The sequence below is a fragment of the Staurois parvus genome, unplaced genomic scaffold (genome assembly GCF_062004578.1).
Source record: "Staurois parvus isolate SC_StPar_1 unplaced genomic scaffold, SC_StPar_1.0 ptg000613l, whole genome shotgun sequence".
Taxonomy (NCBI): Eukaryota; Metazoa; Chordata; class Amphibia; order Anura; family Ranidae; genus Staurois; species Staurois parvus.
This window is the reverse complement of record NW_028318409.1, coordinates 3440536-3463141: the sequence shown is the minus strand read 5'-3', so window position 1 is coordinate 3463141 and position 22606 is coordinate 3440536. Positions and strand designations below refer to the sequence as shown.

At 40.5% G+C, this 22606-nt stretch overlaps 1 protein-coding gene across 5 annotated transcripts in view; it reads right to left on the bottom strand.

Annotated features, from left to right (window-relative positions):
• Window positions 1-22606, bottom strand: part of CYB5R4 (cytochrome b5 reductase 4) — a 218152-nt gene that overhangs the window by 76866 nt on the left and 118680 nt on the right. For 3 of the 5 annotated variants that reach the window (XM_089693117.1, XM_089693118.1, XM_089693121.1), the window contains 3 exons: window positions 13177-13206; window positions 6133-6246; window positions 2178-2300 (listed from right to left, as the gene is read on the bottom strand). In XM_089693117.1, the coding sequence (XP_089549243.1) occupies window positions 2178-2300; window positions 6133-6246; window positions 13177-13206 (267 nt within the window). The remainder of the gene's footprint in view (window positions 1-2177; window positions 2301-6132; window positions 6247-13176; window positions 13207-22606) is intronic. The other 2 variants (XM_089693119.1, XM_089693120.1) reach the window with 1 other exon arrangement.

The window sequence follows — 22606 nt, the reverse complement described above, 5'->3', positions numbered from 1 at the left end:
GATACAGCGCCTTGAAAAAGTATTCATACTCCTTGAAATGTTCCACATTTTGTCATGTTACAACTAAAAACAAATGTATTTTATTGGGATTTTATGTGATGGACAAACACAAAGTGGCACATAATTGTGAAGTGGAAGCAAAAGGATAAATGGTTTCAAAATGTACCCCTTTATTCTGATACCCCTAACTAAAATCTAGTGGAACCAATTTCCTTCAGAAGTCACCTAATTAATAAATAGAGTCCACCTGTGTGTAATTTAATCTCAGTATAAATACAGCTGTTCTGTGGAGCCCTCAGAGACTTGTCAGAGAACATTTGTGAACAAACAGCATCATGAAGGCCAAGGAACACACCAGACAAGTCGGAGATAAAGTTGTGTAAAAGTTTAAAGCAGGGTTAGGTTATAAAAAAAATATCCTAAGCTCACAGAGCACTGTTCAATCCATCATCTGAAAATGGAAAGAGTATGGCACAACTGCAAACCTACCAAGACATGGCCATCCACCTAAAATGACAAGCTGGGCAAGGAAAACATTAATCAGAGAAGCAGCCAAGAGGCCCATGGTACTTCTGGAGGAGCTGCAGAGATCCACAGCTCAGGTGGGAGAATCTGTCCACAGGACAAATATTAGTCGTGCACTCCACAAATCTGGCCTTTATGGAAGAGTGGCAAGAAGAAAGCCATTGTCAAAAGAAAACCATAAGAACTCCCTCTCATTTGCAAGAAGCCATGTGGGGGACACAGCAAACATGTGAAAGAAGGTGCTCTGATCAAATGAGACCAAAATTTAACTTTTTGGCCTAAAAGCAAAATATGTGTGGCGGAAAACTAACACTGCACATCACCCTGAACACACCATCTCCACCATGAAACATGGTGGTGGCAGCATCATGTTGTGGGGATGCTTTTCTTCAGCAGGGACAGGGAAGCTGGTCAGAGTTGATGGGAAAATGGATGGAGCCAAATACAGGGCAATCTTAAAAGAAAACCTGTTACAGTCTGCAAAAGACTTGAGACTGGGGCGGAAGTTCATCTTCCAGCAGGACAACAACCCTAACCATAGATCCAGAGCTACAATAGAATGGTTTACATCAAAGCATATTCATGTGTTAGAATGTCCCAGTCAAAGTCCAGACCTAAATCCAAATACAAATCTGTGGCAAGATTTGAAAATTGCTGTTTACAAATGCTCTCCATCCAACCTGACAGAGTTTGAGCTATTTTGCAAAGAAGAATGGGCAAAAATGTCACTCTCTAGATGTGCAAAGCTGGTAGAGACATCCCCAAAAAGACTTGCAGCTATAATTGCAGCCAAAGGTGGTTTTACAAAGTATTGACTCAGGGGGGCTGAATACAAATGCACGCAAACTTTTCAGATATTTATTTGTAAAAAATGTTGGAATCCATTTCCCTTCCACTTCACATTTATGTGCCACTTTGTGTTGGTCTATCACATAAAATCCCAATAAAATACATTTATGTTTTTGGTTGTACCATGACAACATGTGGAAAATTTTAAGGGGTATGAATACTTGTTCAAGGCTCTGTACAGTGGAGTGAGCGAGTCTGCCATGTATCCACAAGATTAATAGTGCAAAAAAAAAAAAAAACTGAAGAAAAGAAAACAAAAACAGTCAATTCATCTGAGGACTAATTAGCTGCAGCATATACAGTTTTTGTTTTTGGGTTTACATACACTTTCAAAATAAAACTCTATGTCAGCCTTAACCATACTAATTTGACTGGAGAGTTCTATGACCCAGGTTTGGTTTCTGGCCCTAATAACATATAACACATTCTACAGTATAATACCTAATATGATATATAACATTTAACTCTTGAGGAAGTTAATTATTCCCCATGCAAACAAACCAACAGAAAAAGATGTTGGTGCATTACTGGACATTGGAAAAGGGTCAAGGTTCTCCTTACTGTAGATCATTTTAATTTATACACCATTAAAACCAATGTGCAAGCATTTCTTAGTTTAAAGGTTAGATTTTAAATTGATATTAATTAGACATTGAGAACTGGAAGATTTTCATGAAATCTTTGTGCTCAAAATTGACAGCAATATAGTTCATAGAGAATCCACAAACCAGTCATTTAGAAGCTAACCTGAAGTTAATCCCTTCATGTGCAGTATAGTGTTGTCACATCTGCTCCATACCCACCTCTTTGAGAGCTTTTAACAAAAGAGTTGTTTCCCTCTAATGACTGTCCCAAGCTTTTCCAGACCGTGCAATCCTTCTTCTGCAGAACCAGTTCTACTTTTCCATTTTTCTCTGAAGCAAGAACTAGATATAAAACACATTACTATTATCAAAAACACGTGATATAGGGCGAGTTATAGTCAAAGAGGCATACATAGAAGAGGATAACTAGTTCATGGTACACTTTCCTTTGAAAATAAAGACTGCTTATCTTTATCTCAAATATTATAGCTGCTGAGTTTTAATAAATGGACATTTACCTATCCAAGGATTCTGCGCTGTCCTCACCTAGGCTAATTATTCACTAGTGTTCGGCTCCCTGTTGCTGGCACCTTTTTTGTGGGAAACTGGTTGTGACGCTTTGCAGCTTCACAACTGGCTTCCCACTACGCATGCATGAGCGCACTTTGTGAATGGTCCCGCAGCCTTCTGGGTCCTGTGACATGTCCCAAGAGGCTATGGACAGGGAGGGAGTGGACGACCTTCAGCTCGGATCGCCTAAGCGATCTGAGCGGGAGTGGATAATTGTCAAAATTAGGTACCCACTCCGGCCCAAAAAATATAAGAATATAAGGGAAAAGAAGCTTCTGCACTTTGTTTTACTAAGCAGATCTATATTGTCATTTATGCAAGTGCAATTTTAACCTTTTTCTTTGAATAAATAAGTTACTGCACTATGAGAGGAAGCAGTACAGTCATTCATTTCTAGCCATAAACCTTACTGCATTGGATCATTATTTGGGAAGAAGGTTTAAGAAAGAGACACCCCTCACCAGAAAAAGTGCATCCGATTCCTATACTTAATAGCAGAGGGTCCATCTTGCCTGGTGAGTGCAGAGAAAGGAGGGACACTGGTCACCAAGCATATTGTGGCTTTGAGCACTAAGGCACTTTATGACTGATAAGAGAACGGAGCACCTTATAGATGAATATTCACCATAGAAGTGTAAATATTGCACTGTTATAAATTATTTGGACACTGAAGGACACTTTAGATAATAGTACAGTATCTGTAATAAATAAATAAATATCAAGAATATAACTGCAAGCTATATTAAGAAGGCAGCTGAGAAACCTTAAAGTATAATAGGGTAGACAAACCAGGCAGCTGGAAGGATCTGTAGATAATTTGTTAGAAGATAGCCATAGCTTAGTGAGGTATTAAGAAATTGCCTTAAGTTAGTATACAGGTACATTAAAACTAAAATATAATAGTTAGCAATAAAATAAAATCAGGGTTAGTTAAATCCCTATTTAAAATCATACATGTTGGCACCCTCTTATTAAAATCTACAGTAAATGGTTATAATCCATGTAAATAGGAGATACTGTATGTGAATTGCATGGATTATACTATATAAATTGTAATCGCAAAGACAATGAATGAGATAGGGGATGTTATTCATCCTCTTTGGCGTGGAATGCAGCACTTTGTATGGGAAGGAATGCATAGTATATTGATGGTCGCATGCTGGCATGGTAAAATGTGTTTTGCTCTGATGAAGAGGGGCTCGCCCCTCGAAACGCTTTAGCCAGTTGGAGGGTCCTCTCGCGTCTGGGAGTTGACATGGTAACCAGACTGCTTTGGACTTTGATAAGCTTTTGTTACCACATTTGTTTGTGAGTATAAATCTTCTTTTGTATTAATAAAGTTACTTCCCAGGTAATGCACTAGGCTGGTGCACCTTCTCTTCTTTGTTTCACAGTGTTTCTCCTGGGTTTTCCCCAGCCTTTACAGGGCAGCAAAGCCTGTGCCGGCATTGGATGTGCTAAGGATATTTACCCATCCTCAGTACACGACTCTTCAGCGCAGGGGATTTTTGTCTTTTCTATGGTAAAAGGTGTAACAGGAGAATACCCATCACCATTCCTCACTGAGAAAGTCCCTTAGTTGGAAATGCATCAGAGAGATGTGTGCTGACAGTGGGTTTCCAGTGTAGCTGACTGGTGACAGATTAATGGGCGCTAATTCAAACCTGGCAAATGAAGAAACCAGTGTACCTGGGGACACAATAAAATATACAAGTGTGCCACCTTTGTGGTAGATCAAGCAGTGCATGTGTTAGTGTGACAGTGATCGAGAAGCTGGCCATCTGTCAATATGATATAGCTGCATGCTAAACAGCACAGGCTGAAAGGTCAGTTGTTTTATCATGAAGGTGGATAGAAAAGTCTAAGTATAGAGACGTCTCAGTAATTGCTGCAGTCATTTAACAAAGTCATTTAAATGCTTCCTCGGCTGCTTCTCTATATTTGAGTGCAGAACCATATTAACTGCTTCAACTACTGTACTTTCTATGGCTTGCCAGTTATAAAGGCCCAATGCAGAGTACGCTGCCTCTTTTACAGTATATTGCTACAATGTAAGAATGATTAGAATATTCAGTGGTCCAGCTTGTGGCAACATCTGAAGCAGTGCTGGGGCGATGTTGATGCAATACATTTGTCTGCATGATGCAGAATTTGATTATGCAGAGAAAAAAGTCAGACTCAGGGGAAACATAGTCAGTGTGGATATATGAGGACACAAAATACATGACTGAACAAATACCTAAATATCAGCTATGCCTATCTAACAAATTATCTGCAAATCTATCCAGCTTCCTGCTTTGCATATCCTATTATACTTGCAAATGTCTTCAACTACCTACTTACAATGGCTTTTGGTTATATTACTAACATATAAAACCAATCCCATAAGTGTTGCCCTGTCCATCTATGATAAGCTTCCCTTCCATTTATTATTTGACTACTTCTTGCTTATACTGTCAACTGTAGGATAACACCTTGCTTTTCTACACTATTGAAAATCTTTAAAGAAGATCTAAAGTCTCAGAATACACTTTCATTAAATAAAATCAGCATTGTAATAACACAAACAATTTGACAATCCAGTATAAGGCTACGTGTATAAATATCTTACGGGCTGCGCCACAGAAAAATGAGGCTACAAGCAATAAAAACTCAATCAATATGATCACTCCCAGAATCTGCTATTCTCCGTGATATAACCATCACCAATCAGGACAAATAAATTATGGAACGGCGCTAGCCTGCTCTAAAATCACAACCCAAAATATATATATATATATATATATATATATATACATACACACACCTCAAAATAAATTGCGCAAAAATCCAATCTCCTCTCTAACTACAGTACTTCAATATATTAAATAAATGCGCAAAAATGTATATAATACCCCCCAAATACCATGTGCTCAAAAATGTATGATGGTATCAGTAAACAGCTTTCACTGATATAAAGTGCAGAAACTCATTATCTTCACTTTTCAAGTGCATATAAACAAAGTGCCTAATATTACATAACATCCCCTTATGTTGCACAATGAAAAGATAGCTCAAGTAAAGTGCAAAATATTATACTCAAATAAAGTTATTTATTTAACAGCTACTGCTGTTCCATAAATTATTAGTCCTGAAAAGGCTATGTGTACACTAGCCTACCCTGACTGCGGCAAAACATTGCAAAAATGTGTGTAAACATGGTACCGCATTTACATGTGTTTTTGCCACAGTTTGCATTTTCCCACAGCCGGCGGTCAAAACGTTTCTATCCTGAATACAATTCTTCTGCGTTCAAGAGAGGGAGGTTTAAAATCACCTAAACGTGGCAGTTCCTAAACTCTTATAAAAGCAAATGCGTTCACAGACACCTAGGCTTTAATGGAGTTGAGTTTACGAGCTTTGGAAAAAAAAATGCCAAAAGTTGAGTTTAGGAGCAGTCAATATAAATTAAGCCTAAGCTTACTTGAAATATCTCCTTTCATGTTATGAGTTCAGCCTGTCTGCTGCCCATCTCTGCCCACAACTTCCTAGATTATCTGCATGCTTTGCAGCTTCTCCTCTGTTGTTTACTTTAAAGTTTTAAGGACTACATATCCCATGGTACCTTGCTGCTTGCAAGCAGTGATTCCTTTTACCGACTTTGCCTCCTGAAACTTCTCTTCACGGCACGTCTGTAGCTCAGAAGGGAGGTCCTGTGAAATGTGTGACACAGCAGTGCCTACTCATAAGGCATAGAGAATAAGTGTCATAGAATCCAAGGACGTAAATGTGTGGGATCTTTATAAAATAAGTTTACAAACTCCAATGTCATTCAGATTAAGAGGGGTAGGCTAGAAATAATTAAATTACGATGTAGAAATAATGCATGGGACTTTTGCCTGAGTACTTAATGCCATTCACTTTGGATGGGGAAGTGACTAACATATTGGCTATAGCAAAAAGCTTGATGCAAAAAGCATGGATGATCTTATCTGTTTATACATAAACGCCTGAGCATACACTGTAAATAGTGGCAGTGACAATGATGCACCAGTTTGTTGGAGCCTGCATGTACAGTGAAGGAAATAAGTATTTGATCCCCTGCTGATTTTGAATGTTTGCCCACTCACAAAGAAATGATCAGTCTAAAAATTGAATGTTAGGTGTATTGTAACACTGAGAGACAGAATAGCAACACAAAATTCAAAAGAAATGCATGTCTAACAAATTATGCACTGATTTGCATGTTCATGAGGGAAATAAGTATTTGATCCCCTATCATTCAGCTGGATTTTTGGTTAAAAAGTGTCTTTCATACAGGTAACAAGCTGAGATTAGAATCAGTCTCTTAAAGGGAGTGCTGCTAATCTAATTTTGTTACATGTATAAATGCAACATTGTACCCAAATTAAATTTATATCATTTTTTTCACACAAATAGAGCTTTCTTTTGGTGGTATTTGATCCCCACTGGGTTTGTTTTGCAATATAAACAAAACTAAGACAGAAAAAGAACAATATTGTTTTAACTTTCTGCTACAAAACATATCCAATAAAAAAAAAGGAAAAGAAAATGAAATTTCTTCATAAATTCTGGCCAAAGTGTATTCTGCTACTTGTCTTTGATAAAAAAAAAAATCCTAATAAGTGTATATTGATTGGTTTTCATGAAAGGTATAGAGCCTATAAACTATGGTATATATACTGGAAGTATGCGGCAGGCAATCTGAAGCTCATGCCGGGGGTGGGGGGAGACTAACTTTCACTGACATTAATAAAGTGATCAGTGATAATACTATATACGGTCACTGTACTAAATATGACACTGACTGGGAAGAGGTTAACATCTAGGGCAACAGGGGGTTAAATGTGTGCCTAACTATGTGTAATATGTGTTTTTAGTAAGAGATCTCTTAATTTATCATACTTCAAACTGTTCCCTGTGTACAGAGCTCTGTGTTGATTGTACACAGCTGATCAGCAGGTCCTTGTCGTGAATTATTGGGCAAGAATTGCTGACAGGCCAACGCTGTGTACAGTCACAGCGTGCGCTGCCAGTGGATGGGAGTGCCAGAAGCAGGCAGCGACGTACAGGCACTTCGCTTTGCCTGTGTGGGCCACCCATCCACAAGACATTGCGGGCGGGCAGTCCGCACGTGGATAATTGGAGGGAGATTTAGTTTATAGTAAACAGAGTAAAATGAAAATCCAACTGAGATCAGTGTGTTGCCATTTCTCCTCCCTGAGCTCCTTATGCAGTTGAGAACAGAGGATATGTGATCACTTATAAGAAAGAGGTAAAAAGATATTTATGTTTTTATTTTTAATGTGTACGCAAATGTTTTGCCTTTAATAACTATTTTAAACCACACTGCTCAAAAAAATGAAAGGAACACTTTTTAATCAGAGTATAGCATCAAGTGGATTAAACTCTGGGATATTGATCTGGTCAGTTAAGTAGCAGAGGGAGTGAAACTAACAGGTGCACTAGATGGGCAACAGTGAGACGACCCTGAAACAGGAATGGTGTTATAGGTGGATGCCATTGACATTTTTTTTTCCCTACTCATCTTTTCTGACTGTTTTTCACTTGTTTTGCATTTGGCAAGGGTCAGTGTCACTATTGGTAGCATGAGGCGATACCTGGACCCTACAGAGGTTGCACAGGCAGTCAGGCTCTTCCAGGATGGCACATCAATACATGCCAGTGCCAGAAGGTTTGCTGTGTCTCCCAGCACAGTCTGAAGTCTGAAGAGCATGGAGGAGATTCCAGGAGACAGGCAGTTACTCTAGGATAGCTGGACAGGGCCGTGGAAGGTCCTTAACCCATCAGCAGGAATGGTATCTGCTCCTTTGTGCAAGGAGAAACAGGATGAACACTGCCAGAGCCCTACAAAATGACCTCCAGCAGGTCACTGGTGTGAATGTCTCTAACCAAACAATCAGAAACAACTTCATGAGGGTGGACTGAGGGCCCGACATCCTCTAGTGCAGTGGTCGGCAAGCCGCGGCTCTTTACACACTTTAATGCGGCTCTTCTGTGTGCCGGGCGCCCGCTCCCCTCCCTCCTCTCGGGCGGCCGCCCCAAAATTCAGGACTCTGAAGCTAGCCCAGCAATGGGCAAACTACGGCCCGGCGGACCTTTTAATCCGGCCCGCAGAGCGTGGCAAACATTGGCTGTCAGGATGTAGGCGGGGCAGCGTGACGAACTCCTCTCCTCTCACAGTCTGCCCTGAAGACCGGAACGGCGCGGGAACACGGCGAGAGGAACGCGCGGAGCAAAGGTAAGTGAATTGACACAATATGGGGAATGAATTACTATAGGGGGGATGAATTACTATAGGGGGGATGAATTACTATAGGGGGGATGAATTACTATATGGGGGATGAAATACTATATGGGGGATGAATTACTATATGGGGGATGAATTACTATGGGGGATGAATTACTATGGGGGATGAATTACTATATGGGGGATGAATTACTATATGGGGGATGAATTACTATATGGGGGATGAATTACTATAGGGGGATGAATTACTATATGGGGGATGAATTACTATATGGGGGATGAATTACTATATGGGGGATGAATTACTATATGGGGGATGAATTACTATGGGGGATGAATTACTATAATGGGGGATGAATTACTATATGGGGGATGAATTACTATATGGGGGATGAATTACTATATGGGGGGATGTATTTTCAGTTTTAAAAATGTGGCTCTCAAAATATATTTCAATCGTGGTTTTGGCGAGATTTGGCTCAGTTGAAAAAAAAGGTTGCCCACCACTGCTCTAGTGTGACCTGTGCTCACTGCCCAGTATCATAGAGCTCGATTGGCATTTGCCACTGAACACCAGAATTGGCAGGTCTACCACTGGCTCCCTGTGCTTTTCACAAATGAGAGCAGGTTCACCCTGCACATGTGACAGACGTGAAAGGGTCTGGAGAAGCCGCGGAGAACGTTATGCTGCCTGTAACATCATTCAGCATGACCGTTTTAGTGGTGGGTCAGTGATGGTCTGGAGAGGCATATCAATGGAGGGACGCACAGTCCTCTACAGGCTAGATGAAAGCACCGTGACTGCCATTAGGTATCGGGATGAAATCCTTGGATCCATTGTCAGACCCTACACTGGTGCAGTGGGTCCTGGGTTCCTCCTGGTGCACGACAATGCCCGGTATCATGTGGCGAGGGTATGCAGGCAGTTCCTGGAGGATGAAGGAATTGATACCATTGAATGGCCCCCACGCTCGCCTGACCTAAATCCAATAGAACACCTCTGGAATATTATGTTTCGGTCCATCGGACGATCTTTTGCTATCAGTCTTCTCCAAATATGCCGATATCCTCTTTTTTACAGCTATGAACCAGCTTCCTCTTACAGGGTGGCTACGTTCATTCTCCATCATCTCACTGTATGTATGAATGTAGCCACACTCTCTCGCTTACTCGTGGGGGAACTATGAGATTTGTTATGTACATAGAGCAGTACACATGACTGCAACTAACATGCACGGCTTGTTCTGAACAAATGCAAACGAGAGGAAAAGGAGAACTTTGGGAGCTTGTGGATGATGTTACAAGGAGACCGAAAACACAGTAAAAAACAATTTCATGAAAATTATGTTACAGGGCCATTAAAGTGAAATCTAACACTAACTAGTCTTAAAAAAATCTTCCTTCTCCCCCCTTCCTGCTACAGACAATGGCAGGGATATAAGAACATAAGAATGGTGTTCTCGGAATTCCCAGCCATTGTCAAACATCCCCCTCTCCTCTGCAGCTGCTGATGACTGCCGCAGCAGATCATGTGATCGGACTGGAGCAGACTAAATAAAGGTAAGTATATAAATCTTTTTTTACACATTAGGCAGCACAGGAAGCCAGCGGGGGAAGGGAATATTTATAAGACTAGTTAGTGTTAGGCTGGAATTCTATTTAAACCAGTTCCCTACCTCACTATAGCCGAAGGAAGTCTACAGCACGTTGTCTAGTTGTGGGACGACATCCATGGATGTAATTCCCGAACATGCCCCCATCGGCGCGCACCTGACGCCACCGATGATCGTTGTGTCCTACGGACACAGCTGATCGTGGGATACGGTAAACGGCCAATCATGGAGGTCTTTTACCACGTGATCAGCTGTGTCCAATGACACAGCAGATCACCGGGTAAATACAGTTGCCGGTTATCGGCTGCACTTTCCTCACACTGTCACATGTGACGGAGGTGTAAGTGATACAGAACACAAGCGGAGAGCAGTGGGCACACAAGGTTTTTATTGAGCGATTTGGGGCACTTGATCAGCGCAGCAAGGGTTAAGTCCGGGGCACACAGCAGAGGGACAGTTCAGGCAGGTAATGGGTAAAGTCCAGGCTACAACAGGGCAGTTCAGACAGACAATGGGTACGTCCAGGCACACAGCCGTGGAGCAGGCTGGCAAGCAAGATAATCTGGGCACAGCAGAAGGTCAGGCTGGCACGCAATGAGCAATCCAGGCACACAGCAGAGGGGTAGTTCAGTAGAGGGCAGGCTTGCAGGCAATGAACAATCCGCGCACACAGCAGAGGAGCAGGCTAGCAGGCAAGATAATCTGGGTACAGCAGAGGGGCAGTTCAGGCAGGTAATGGGTAATCCGGGCACACAGGAGAGAGGCAGTTCAGGCAAAGATAATCCGGGCACAGCAGAAGGTCAGGCTGGCAGGCAATGAGCAATCCAGGCACACAGCAGAGGGGTAGTTCAGCAGAGGGCAGGCTTGCAGGGGCACTCAGCAGCAGGCAGGCTGGAGGTTCACTCCACCGCAGGCAGGCTTGCAGGGGCACTCAGCAGTAGGCAGGCTGGCAAGCGAAGATAATCCGGGTACAGCAGAGGGGCAGGTTGGCAGGCAGTGAGCAATCCGGGCACACAGCAGAGGAGCAGGCTGGCAGGCAAAATGATCTGGGCACAGCAGAGGGGCAGTTCAGGCAGGTAATGGGTAATCCAGGCACACAGCAGAGGGGCAGTTCACAGGGTAGCGATCCAGGGACTCACCAGCCAGCAGTGGCCTCAGAAGAGGAAGTCTAGCCCGATAAGCACCAACTCCTCATGGGTCTTCAGAGGGATGTGTGTCTTGGCCGCAGCTTTCAAAACTACACAGGCAATATAGGACCACAAGTCCCAGCAGTGCACAAAGCAAAGTTCAATGCATCTCGAAGTTAGGTTTCGGCCATGAATGGCTCTGACCATCCAGGCTCAAGCTCTCCCATTCTAAGAGTCTTTCTTCCCACATAGGACAGTATATGGCCCTCTCAATTGACCAAGCCCCAAGCTCCTGGTGCTGACTCGTCTGGCCTTTCACAGCCATAAGACACCATGCTGTCTGCGCTCCCTACTGGGATAACTCTCACCTCCCATCCCCTGCGGGGCACAGAAACTGCAAATTCTAAACAAAGCAGACAAGCGGACTGTTGGCCGTGTTAACAAAACAACACAAACATAAAAGAATATTTCTGCTGTCCATCACAGGCTGCACTTTCCTCACGCTGTCACAGCGTGAGGAAAGTACTGCCGAGAACCGACAATTGTCAGAGAAGTGATCGGCACTGATCATCAGTGCCCAGCAGTGCCACCCACTTGTACCCATCAGTGCTGCCCACCTGTACCCTGCAGTGCCATTCACCTGTGCCCTGCAGTGCCACCCACCTGTGCCTAGCAGTGCCACCCACCTGTACCCATCAGTGCCACCCATCAAAGATGCCCTGCACTGCCACCTACCTGTGCCCTGCAATGCCACCCACATGTGCCCAGCAGTGCCACCCACCAGTGCCACTCATCAGTGCTGCCTATCAGTGCCAGCTCATCAATGCGCCTATCAGCGCCACCTCATCAGTGCCCATCAGTGCTGCCTATCAGTGCTGCCTCATCAACGCACATCAGTGAAGGAGAAAAATTACCGGTTTGCAAAATTTGATAATAGAAAGAACAAAAAACTTTTTTTTCAAATTTTTTGCTTATAGCGCAAAAAATAAAACATCCAGCGGTGATTGAATACCACGAAAAGAAAGCTCTATTTGTGTGAAAAAAAATTTCATATGGGTACAGTGTCGCATGACCGTGCAATTGTCATTCAAAGTGCGACAGCGCTGAAAGCTGAAAATTGGCCTGGGCAGGAAGGGGGTAGAAGTGCCCAGTAGGCAAGTGGTTAAGTACTGGATGTGCATGGGTTATTTTTGGAGAATAAGGATATGATTTAGTGCCACTTTAAGAGACTGATTTAGATGAAGCTGCTTTAAGACCGCCATTACATAGAAGTATAATCAATTTTTATATGTTACTGAATATTGAGGGAACATACAAATGTGAAAAATCCACTTTGCCCATATGTTTGTTCCATCAGTATAACAGTCTGTATTTATGCCTGGGTTTGTTGCAAATAACATTCAGCAACACCTTTCATCACCTTTAAAATTTTTCCAGAAATAACAAAGGAAAGAGTCTTTCATGAAAATTACAGTGTCCTCATATGCTCATAAATAAAGTTCACACACAAAGCAAGGAAACAATAATGAATTCCTTCATAAGAACACAGAAAAAAATGTAACTCTTTTTCTATGTACAAGAACACATGGCACTTAAATCGTTTTCAATTTCATGGATAAACACATAATTTTTCTTACCTTGAAAACCTTGTATTGTGTGTTCCAATTCTAGAATAAAACACAAACAATGGTTTACATTTTGACCATTTTTATCAACATCTTGCTGCTACATGAAAGCTGCTGGCAGAAGCAATACACAGGAATAATAAAGCAGGAGGGCCTAAAAATACAATCTAAAAAAATAAAATAAAAATGTCAAAAATGTTTTTGAAAAATTATAATTTTGGTTATAAACTAATTTGGGTTATTTTTTCTTTTTTACTAAAAAGATAGATGAATACATTTTGGCCAAGTTTTATGAAGAAAGATTTTTTTTTGTAAAATATTATAAGAAAAACACTTTTTTAAAAATGTTTGGACTTTTTCATTTATATAGCAAAAAAAATAAACATCCCAGTGGTGAATAAATACCACCAAAATAAAGTTTTACCTGTCTCAAAATGTCAAAAAAATGCTAAAAAATTCAATAGGGTACAGTGTTGCATGACCGCGCAATTGTCAGTTAAAGTGTGATAGCGCTGAAAGCTGAAAATTGGCCTGGACAGGAAAGGGGTGAAAGTGCCTGGACTTGAAGTGGTTAATGGTAAAATACTTATTTTTCAAATTTTAGATTCAGTAATGATTCTCTTTCTTACTCACCTACGTGATGCTAGTAAAAAATTAAATCCTGTATTATATAAAGTGAAGTATGTTTGTTGTTGGGTTACTGGAGGATTTTTGCGCACCCTCAGCTTTATACCCTCAGGAAGCAATCAAAACCTTTTCTACTCTCGTTCTCAGTGTAATTCCTTTCTCAGCTCTCTTTCTTCAGCTGGTCATACACTGTACAAATTATGTCTGGTTTCATGAACTGGCTAAAATGTCAGTCACCTCCTGCCTGAAATCCTTAGATTGAAAAATCAAAGAAGCTGGGTATAAATGAATTGGGGCAACAAAGGCGGCATACAATCAGATGCAGCTGCTGTCTGACATTCTGATAGCTGTCAGAATACAAACCAATATTGTGAACAGGCCTCAAAGTCTACACTCTGAAGGGTTAACTGACAAAAACCTATATTTCACATCCAAAACAGAAACATTCTAGAAACCACTACTGTGAAAATCTACTTTGCAGGGCTACCACAGAAGTTAAATATGGTTAGAAAAAAAAAGAAATACATATAACGTTTATGCATTCAACTGCTTAACAAACATTTTATTATATACAATGGGGAAAATATTCATTTGATCCCCTGTAGATTTTGTAAGTTTGCCTACTTCCAAGGAAATTAAGGGTCTATAATTTTTTATCATAGGTGTATTTTAAATGATAGAGACAGAATATCAACCAAAAATCCAGAAAAAACACATGATACATATGTTATAAATTGAGCTCCAGTTCAGTGAGTAAAATAAACATTTGATCCCCAAGCAAAACATTGCTTAGTACTTGGTGGAGAAATCCTTGTTGGCAAGCATAGAGGTAAGACTTTTCTTGTAGTTGGTTACAAGGTTTGCACACATCTCAGGAGGAATTTTGGTCCACTCTTCTTTACACATCTTTTCTAAATCCTTAAGGTTTCTTGGCTGTCGCTTGGCAACTCGAAGTTTCAGCTCCCTCCATAAATTTTCTATAGGATTAAGGTCTGGAGACTGGCCAGGCCACTTCATGACCTTAATGTGCTTCTTCTTGAGCCACTCCTTTGTTGCCTTTTCAATATTTTTTGGATCATTGTCATGCTGGAAGACCCATCCATGACTCATCTTCAGTGTTCTGGCTGAGTTTCCACCTCCATGCTTGACTAATTGTGTTCTTAGGGTCATAGTCAGCAATTTTCTTCCTCCCAGTCCTTCTCTGAATCATTTAGATGTTCATTGGCAAACTTCAGACAGGCCTGTACATGTGTCTTCTTGAGGAGGGAGACCTTGCAGGCACTGCAGGATTTCAATCCATGGTGGCATATTGTGTTACCAATGGTTTGTATGGTGACTGTGGTCCCAACTGCCTTGAGACATTCACAAGCTCCTCCCGTGTAGTTCTGGGCTGATCCCTCACTTTTCTCATGATCATCCATAACCTAATAACCTATGAGGCGAAATCTTGCATGAAGCTCCATACTAATGGTCGTTTTGTATTTCTTCCATTTGCAAACCATCACACCAACAGTTGTCTCCTTCTCACCGAGCTGATGGTCTTGCAGCTCATTCCAGCCTTGTGCAGGTCTACAATCTTGCCCCTGACATCATTAGACAGCTGTTTAGTCTTGCCCATGGTGGCAAAGTTTGAGTGGAAGAAAGATTCTGTGGACAGGTGTCTTTTATACACATAACCAGTTGTCGTTAGGAGCACTTTCTTAAATTGACAGGACTAATCTGTGTACCACATGAGCACATAGCCAGTCCGGGTTTTTTTTTTTTTAATTTAAATATTTTATTAAATTTTCCGATTACCATTTTATGTACAAAAGCCAATAAAACAGACAAATATAAAAAACGATTCTCAGATTTGTGTGCCCTTATATCAAAATATTACCATTAATCTTAGTAACATTTTACCCCTCTCCCCTCCCTCCTTACCCCTCTTCCCAAACCTCCCCCTCCCCCCCCACTCAGCCCTGACTATGCATTTTCCTACTCTTTCAATAATTCCTATTCCGAGAGTAATACTACTTTAATAATACAGTTATCCCCCGTACCTTCTTTTCCCTATTGTACATATTCTAGGTATAGGTTTGATTTTTTAAATTCTTCCCACTTTTTCCACCTCATACGGAAAACCTCCAATTTTATCTTCCTCTATGTGGTAAAGTTCCTCCAGTCTATACGTCTTCTCCACCCTATCCACCCAATCCTTTATTTTCGGTACTTGTTGTTCCCTCCAAAATTTGGGTATCAGGCCCTTCGCTGCATTCAGATAATACAATAGCCCAGATTTTTATATTTTTTTACTGAAAGCTAGGTGCCATAGAAAAGACAGGTCTCTGGGTCCTTTGGGATATTAATCTTTGTTATTTCCTGGATTAAACGTACAATACCCCCCCAGTATTCTTGGATTTTATAACACTCTCACCATAAGTGAAACATTGTGCCTCTCTTTCCATATCCACGCCAACATAAAGGTGAATTGTCTCCACTTATTCTATGTGCTACACTCGGTGTAATATACCATCTTACTAAACACTTGTAATTCATTTCAACCTCTTTCATATGTACAATCCCGTGAATTAATCTATACATTTTTCTTTGCTTTCCCTCAGCAATTGTTACTCCTAAATCCCTTTCCCATCTCTCTATAAATGGTGGTCCTTTAACCATGACTAGTCCTGTGAGAATCTTATATATTTTTGAAATCCCATGTTTCCCATCTCCCCGTGTATCTAATAAGTGCTCGAAGGGGTTCCAATCCTCTTTTTTTTTAATGGCTTTAGGAGGTTCCCTATAAAGGGTTTTAGTTGACCATAACGCCATTCATCCATTCTCGAGAATATTTCCCTCTTACTTTCTAGTTCACTAAGTAAGCATATTTCCTCTCCCATCATCATATCTCTTTGTTGTACATCATTCTACTTTATCCACTTCCATGTGATACTTTCTTTATCTGGAGGGAAAAACTCTGTGGATCCTAGAGGCATTAACAGTGAATGAAATTCCCGCCCTATTTGTTTATGCAAAACATCCCCTATTCTTAAAATATTACGTGTAAACAAACTTGTGTTCTCTGTTAATTCATGATATTGAGGAGGTAACCAAATAATTCTACTTAATTTCGTATAACTTAGCATATTTTCTATTTTTACCCAACTTTTCCCCTGTGCATTATATGTCCAGTCATAAATTCTGGCTAATATTACTGAATTATAATATCTTTTCAGGTCTGGTACTCCCAAGCCACCTCTTTATCACTACTTAGAGGTTCATATTCTTATTCTAGGCTTCTTGCTCCTCCAGATAAATCTTGATATAATTTTTTTAATTATTCTAAAGTACCCCTCTGGTAATTTATTTGGTATCATTTGAAATGTGTATAGAATTTTTTGAACAATTACCATTTTTATCAGGTTTATCCGTCCAACCCATGACTGAAATCCCCATCCTAGTTTCTTTACGTCATCCTTAATCTCATTTAATAGTGCAATATAGTTTAATCTGTATAAATTCTTTAAACAAAGTTAATTTTATACCGAGATATTTTAATTCTCTCTCTCTCCAATCGACGGGGAATTCCTCCTGTAACTTTTTTTTCTCTGTCTGTAGAAGGTTTATATTTAAAATCTGTTTTAGTTGGGTTGATTTTTAAATTTGACATCTCACCATATTCTTTTAAAGATTTCACTGAGTTTGACAGTGTTATCCTTAGATTTCCTACATAAAATAACATGTCGCCTGCATAAGCTGCCACCTTTGCTCTATTTCTCCTACCCAAATTCCTTTTATATCTATATTATTCCTGATGGTAGCCAAGAGAGATTCCAAAGATAAGACATATAACAGTGGAGACAGAGGGCATCCCTGTCTTGTTCCATTCTGCATCCCAATATATTCTGATAATTCCCCATTAACCATGATTGCTGCCGAAGGTTGACTATATAGTTTCCATTCTCTCATTCTAGGTCCCATTCCCAGAACTTCCAAAGTATCTAGCATATATCCCCAGTTTACTCTATTGAATGCCTTTTTGGCATCGATCGAGAAAACCAAACGCAGGAGTTTTCTGTTTCCTACTTTTTTGTATGAGAAACAATGATCTTAATCAGTTGTCTCTACCCTCCCTCCCTCCCTCCCTGGGACGAACCCTACTTGATCTATATGTATCCATTCCGGCATTAGGTCTTTCAACCTATTTGCCAGAACTTTTGCATATAGTTTAGTATCTGTATTTAATAGGGAAATCGGTCTGTACCTTGAACAGTGAGTGTCGTCTTTTCCTTCCTTATGTATGAGTACCACGTGAGCTTGCAGGGGATTCCCTCCTCATTTCCATCTCTCCTCCTAAAGCATTCATATATAGCCTCAATTTAGGTAGTAATATTTCTTCATTTTTTTTTTACAGTATCTCACTGTATACCCATCGGGTCCTGGACTTTTCCCAGCAGCAGTATTTTAATACTAGATGTATTTCCTCCTGAGTTATTGATGTTTCAAGGGATTATAGTTCTTTACTTAGTTTTGGCAATCCTGCCTGTCTTCTTACTGTTTTTCTTACTTCATATTCTCCTTTGGTACCCTGAGGCTCAATATTGTATAACTTATTATAATATTCTTTAAACACTTTTACTATGTCTTTAGTTGAATACACTAATTCTCCTTTATTATCTCTTATTTTCTCTATATAATTCCTAGATGGTTTCTTCCTCTGAGCCCTCAAATACTTTCCTGGTCTATCTCCCCATCTATATCTCTCAGTTGTCATTTTATTATACACTCTCCTCTTATCTTCTTCCAGGAAATTATTTAATTCACCTGTTTTATTTATTATCTTCTGCATCTTTTGTTACTCTATTTTTGTGTATCTGCTCTAAATCACTGAGTTCACTAAAAAGCATATTTATTTTTTCTCTTCTATCCCTCTTCTTCTTTGCTCCTATCGCCATTAGTATTCCTCTGATATAGGCCTTATGAGCTTCCCCTACCATGGCTACCGACACTTCCTCAGAATCATTTTCATAAAAAAATTGCTCAATTTCCTTCTTCACTTTCTGATCCGTTTCTTGATCCTGTAGAAGTGTCTCATTTAGCCTCCATCCTTTTCCTCCCCTCTGCTCATTTCACCATAGTAATTGCATTGTGACAGGAGCATGATCTGAAACCGACATGGCTTCAATATTTACTTTGACCAGAGACTCAATAAGGCTATGGTCCAACATTATGTAATTCAATCTTGAATACATCTCATATGCAGGAGATTAAAACGTATTGTCTCTATCCTTCATATGCTTAATTCTCCAGATATCTACAAGTTGGCATTGAAATAAAAATGTTTTCAACTTTTTCAAAGACCTACTACCATCTCTCTGCACCGGAGAAGCCATGTCAATCTGTGGATCCATACAAAAGTTGAAATCTCCTGCCACAGTCAAATTACCTTTTTTAAAACCCATTAATTCCCTCAGAACATTTTTTAGAAATAACTCCGGTTTCTTATTTGGGCAGTAAATATTTGCTAATGTGCATTCTATTTCCTGTAGTCTTCCTTTCAAGAACAGGAATCTCCCTTCCGAGTCTACCAATCTCTCTTCCAACTTAAACCTTATGTTTTTCGCGAATCCTATTGCCACTCCCTTTGCACATTTAATTGGGGAGTCTACATAAAACCACTCAGGATAATATCTGGATTGTAACTTCACATTATTTTCTTGTACTAAATGTATCTCTTGTAGGAACACAACTGAGGAGAGTCTGTACTGAAGTTCTTTAAGTATCCTAAATTTCTTTCCAGGACTATTTAAACCTCTAACATTATAAGTCACAAAGTGAATCTCTTCCATTCTTCTCTTTTTCTCACCTCTCATTGGAAGGTCCACAGTGCTCAGGACCTCAGACTAGGCCAAATGTTCACCTTCCAACATGACAATGATCCTAAGCACACAGCCAAAACAACACAGGAGTGGCTTAGGGACAACTCTGCGAATATCTTAGACCCCGACTTAAAAACCCTACTGGACATCTCTGGAGAGATCTGAAAAAAGGTTGTCCATTGACAATCCCCATCCAACCTGACTGAGCATGAGAGGATTTACAAAGAAGAATGTCAGAAAATCCCCCAATCCAGTGGCTAATTTGCTGTTTGGATCGCTTATCCACCTCCCGCCCGCCATATAGTAAAATAACGGCAGCAAAGTGGTTCTCTTGTTCTGGGAGGACATCATATGACGTCCTCCCATTCTCACAGCACATGCGAGGCTCAGGGAGCGCGCAGCGTGGTGATTGGCGGTGTGCTGTGTCCCTCGGACACAGCGGATAACCGATCACGGAAAGAGCCTAAGATGCTCGGTCATGTGATCAGCTGTGTCTAATCACAGCTGATCACATGTAAACAGGGAAATGCCGGTTATCGGCATTTCTCTCCTCTCGAGTTGTCACGCTGACAGCTCGAGAGGAGAGGAGAGCTGGTAATCGGCATTCCGCGGAGGGGACATGTACACTGATCATCAGGGCACTGATGATCAGTGTAGCCCCAGCAGTGCCACCTGTCAGTATCCATCAGTGCCTTGTGTCAGTGCTCATCAGTGCCTCGTGCCAGTGCCCATCAGTGCCACATCAATGCCACATATCAGTGCCTACCAGTGCACATCAATGCCACATATCAGTGCCCATCTGAGCTGCCTTTCAGTGTCACCCATCAGTGCCAGTCAGTGCCACCTATCAGTGCCGCCTATCAGTGCAAGTCAGTGCCGCCAGTCAGTGCCGCCTAACAGTGCCAGTCAGTGCCGCCTAACAGTGCTGCCTATCAGTGCCCATCAGTGATGCCTGTCAATGCCCATCAGTGCCACCTACCAGTGCCTCCTCATCAGTGCCACCTGTCAGTGTCCATCAGTGCCTCATTAGCGCACATCAGTGAAGGAGAAAAATCACTTCTTTACAAAATTTTATAACAAACTAAGAAAATTTTTTTTTTCAAAATTCAGTTTTTTTTGGTTTAAGAAAAAATAAAAAACCCAGAGGTATTAAATACCACCAAAATAAAGCTCTTTCACCAAAAAATGATAAACATTTCATATGGGTATGACCGCGCAATTTTCAAAGTGCAAATGCGCTGAAAGCTGGAAATTGGCCTGGGCAGGAAGGGGGTATAAGTGCCCTATAGGCTAGCAGTTAAACAATACAGGGAATTTCCGGCTGAAGAGGAAAAACAACGAGTTGATGCCTGCAACTGCAGGCATGAGCATGTTATAAGCTTCCAGACCACTGATGTACAACTATGTATTGTGATCCGGAAGTAGTTAAAGGCTCACAACACAAGCTAAAAGCAAAGATATACCTATTACAAAACAAAGTACCCAAAGCGATCCTTGTAGTGAAAATAAAATGCATAGATACATCCTAAAACATTTTGGAGGTATTTGATCACCATTGGGTCTTTTATTTTTTTGCAATACAAATGAAAAAAAAAAAAAAGACTAAAAATTTTGAATAAAGAAACAATATTTTTTACTTTCTGCTATAAAGCATATCAAATAAAAAAATAAATACAATTTTCTTACAAATTTTGGCCAAAATATATGCTGCTGCATGTGTATATTGTTTGGTTTGTGTGAAAGTTGTAGAGTCTACAAACTATGGTGTATATATATATATATACATATACATATACAGTGGGGATCGAAAGTTTAGGCACCCCAGCTAAAAATTTGTATTAATGTGCATAAAGAAGCCAAGGAAAGATGGAAAAATCTCCAAAAGGCATCAAATTACAGATTAGACATTCTTATAATATGTCAACAAAAGTTAGATTTTATTTCCATCATTTACACTTTCAAAATAACAGAAAACAAAAAAATGGCGTCTGCAAAAGTTTGGGCACCCTGCAGAGTTAATATCTTGTACTGTTCCCTTTGGCAGCTTGTAAACGCTTTTTGTAGCCAGCCAAGAGTCTTTCAATTCTTGTTTGAGGTATCTTTGCCCATTCTTCCTTACAAAAGTCTTCCAGTTCTTTGAGATTTCTGGGCTGTCTGTCACGCACTGCTCTTTTAAGGTCTATCCATAGATTTTCAGTTATGTTGAGGTCAGGAGATTGTGAAGGCCATGGCAAAACCTTCAGTTTACGCCTCTTGATGTAATCCCCCGTGGATTTCAAGGTGTGTTTAGGATCATTATCCATTTGTAGAAGCCATCCTCTCTTTAACTTCAGCTTTTTCACAGATGGCATCAAGTTACCATCCAAAATTTGCTGAAATTTTATTGAATCCATTTTTCCTTCTACTCGTGAGATGTTCCCTGTGCCACTGGCTGCAACACAACCCCAAAACATGATTGATCCAACCCCATGCTTAACAGTTGGACAGAGGTTCTTTTCATTAAATTCTGTGCCCCTTCTTCTCCAAACGTACCTTTGCTCATTCCGGCCAAAAAGTTCAATTTTAACCTCATCGGTCCACAGAACTTGTTTCCAAAATGCATCAGGCTTGTCTATATGTTCATTTGCAAAGTTAAAATGATGATTTTTGTGGTGAGGACGTAGAAGAGGTTTTCTTCTGATGACTCTTCCATGAAGACCATATTTGTACAAGTATCTCTTTATAGTGGAATAGTGTACCACAACTCCAGTGTCTGCCAGATCTTTCTGGAGGGATCGTGCAGTCAAACGTGGGTTTTGAATTGTTTTTCTCACAATCCTGCGAGCTGTTCTGTCTGATATTTTTCTTGGTCTTCCAGATCTTGCTTTAACTTCCACTGTTCCTGATGACTGCCATTTCTTAATTACATTCCGAACAGAGGATATTGACATCTGAATACGCTTTGCTATCTTCTT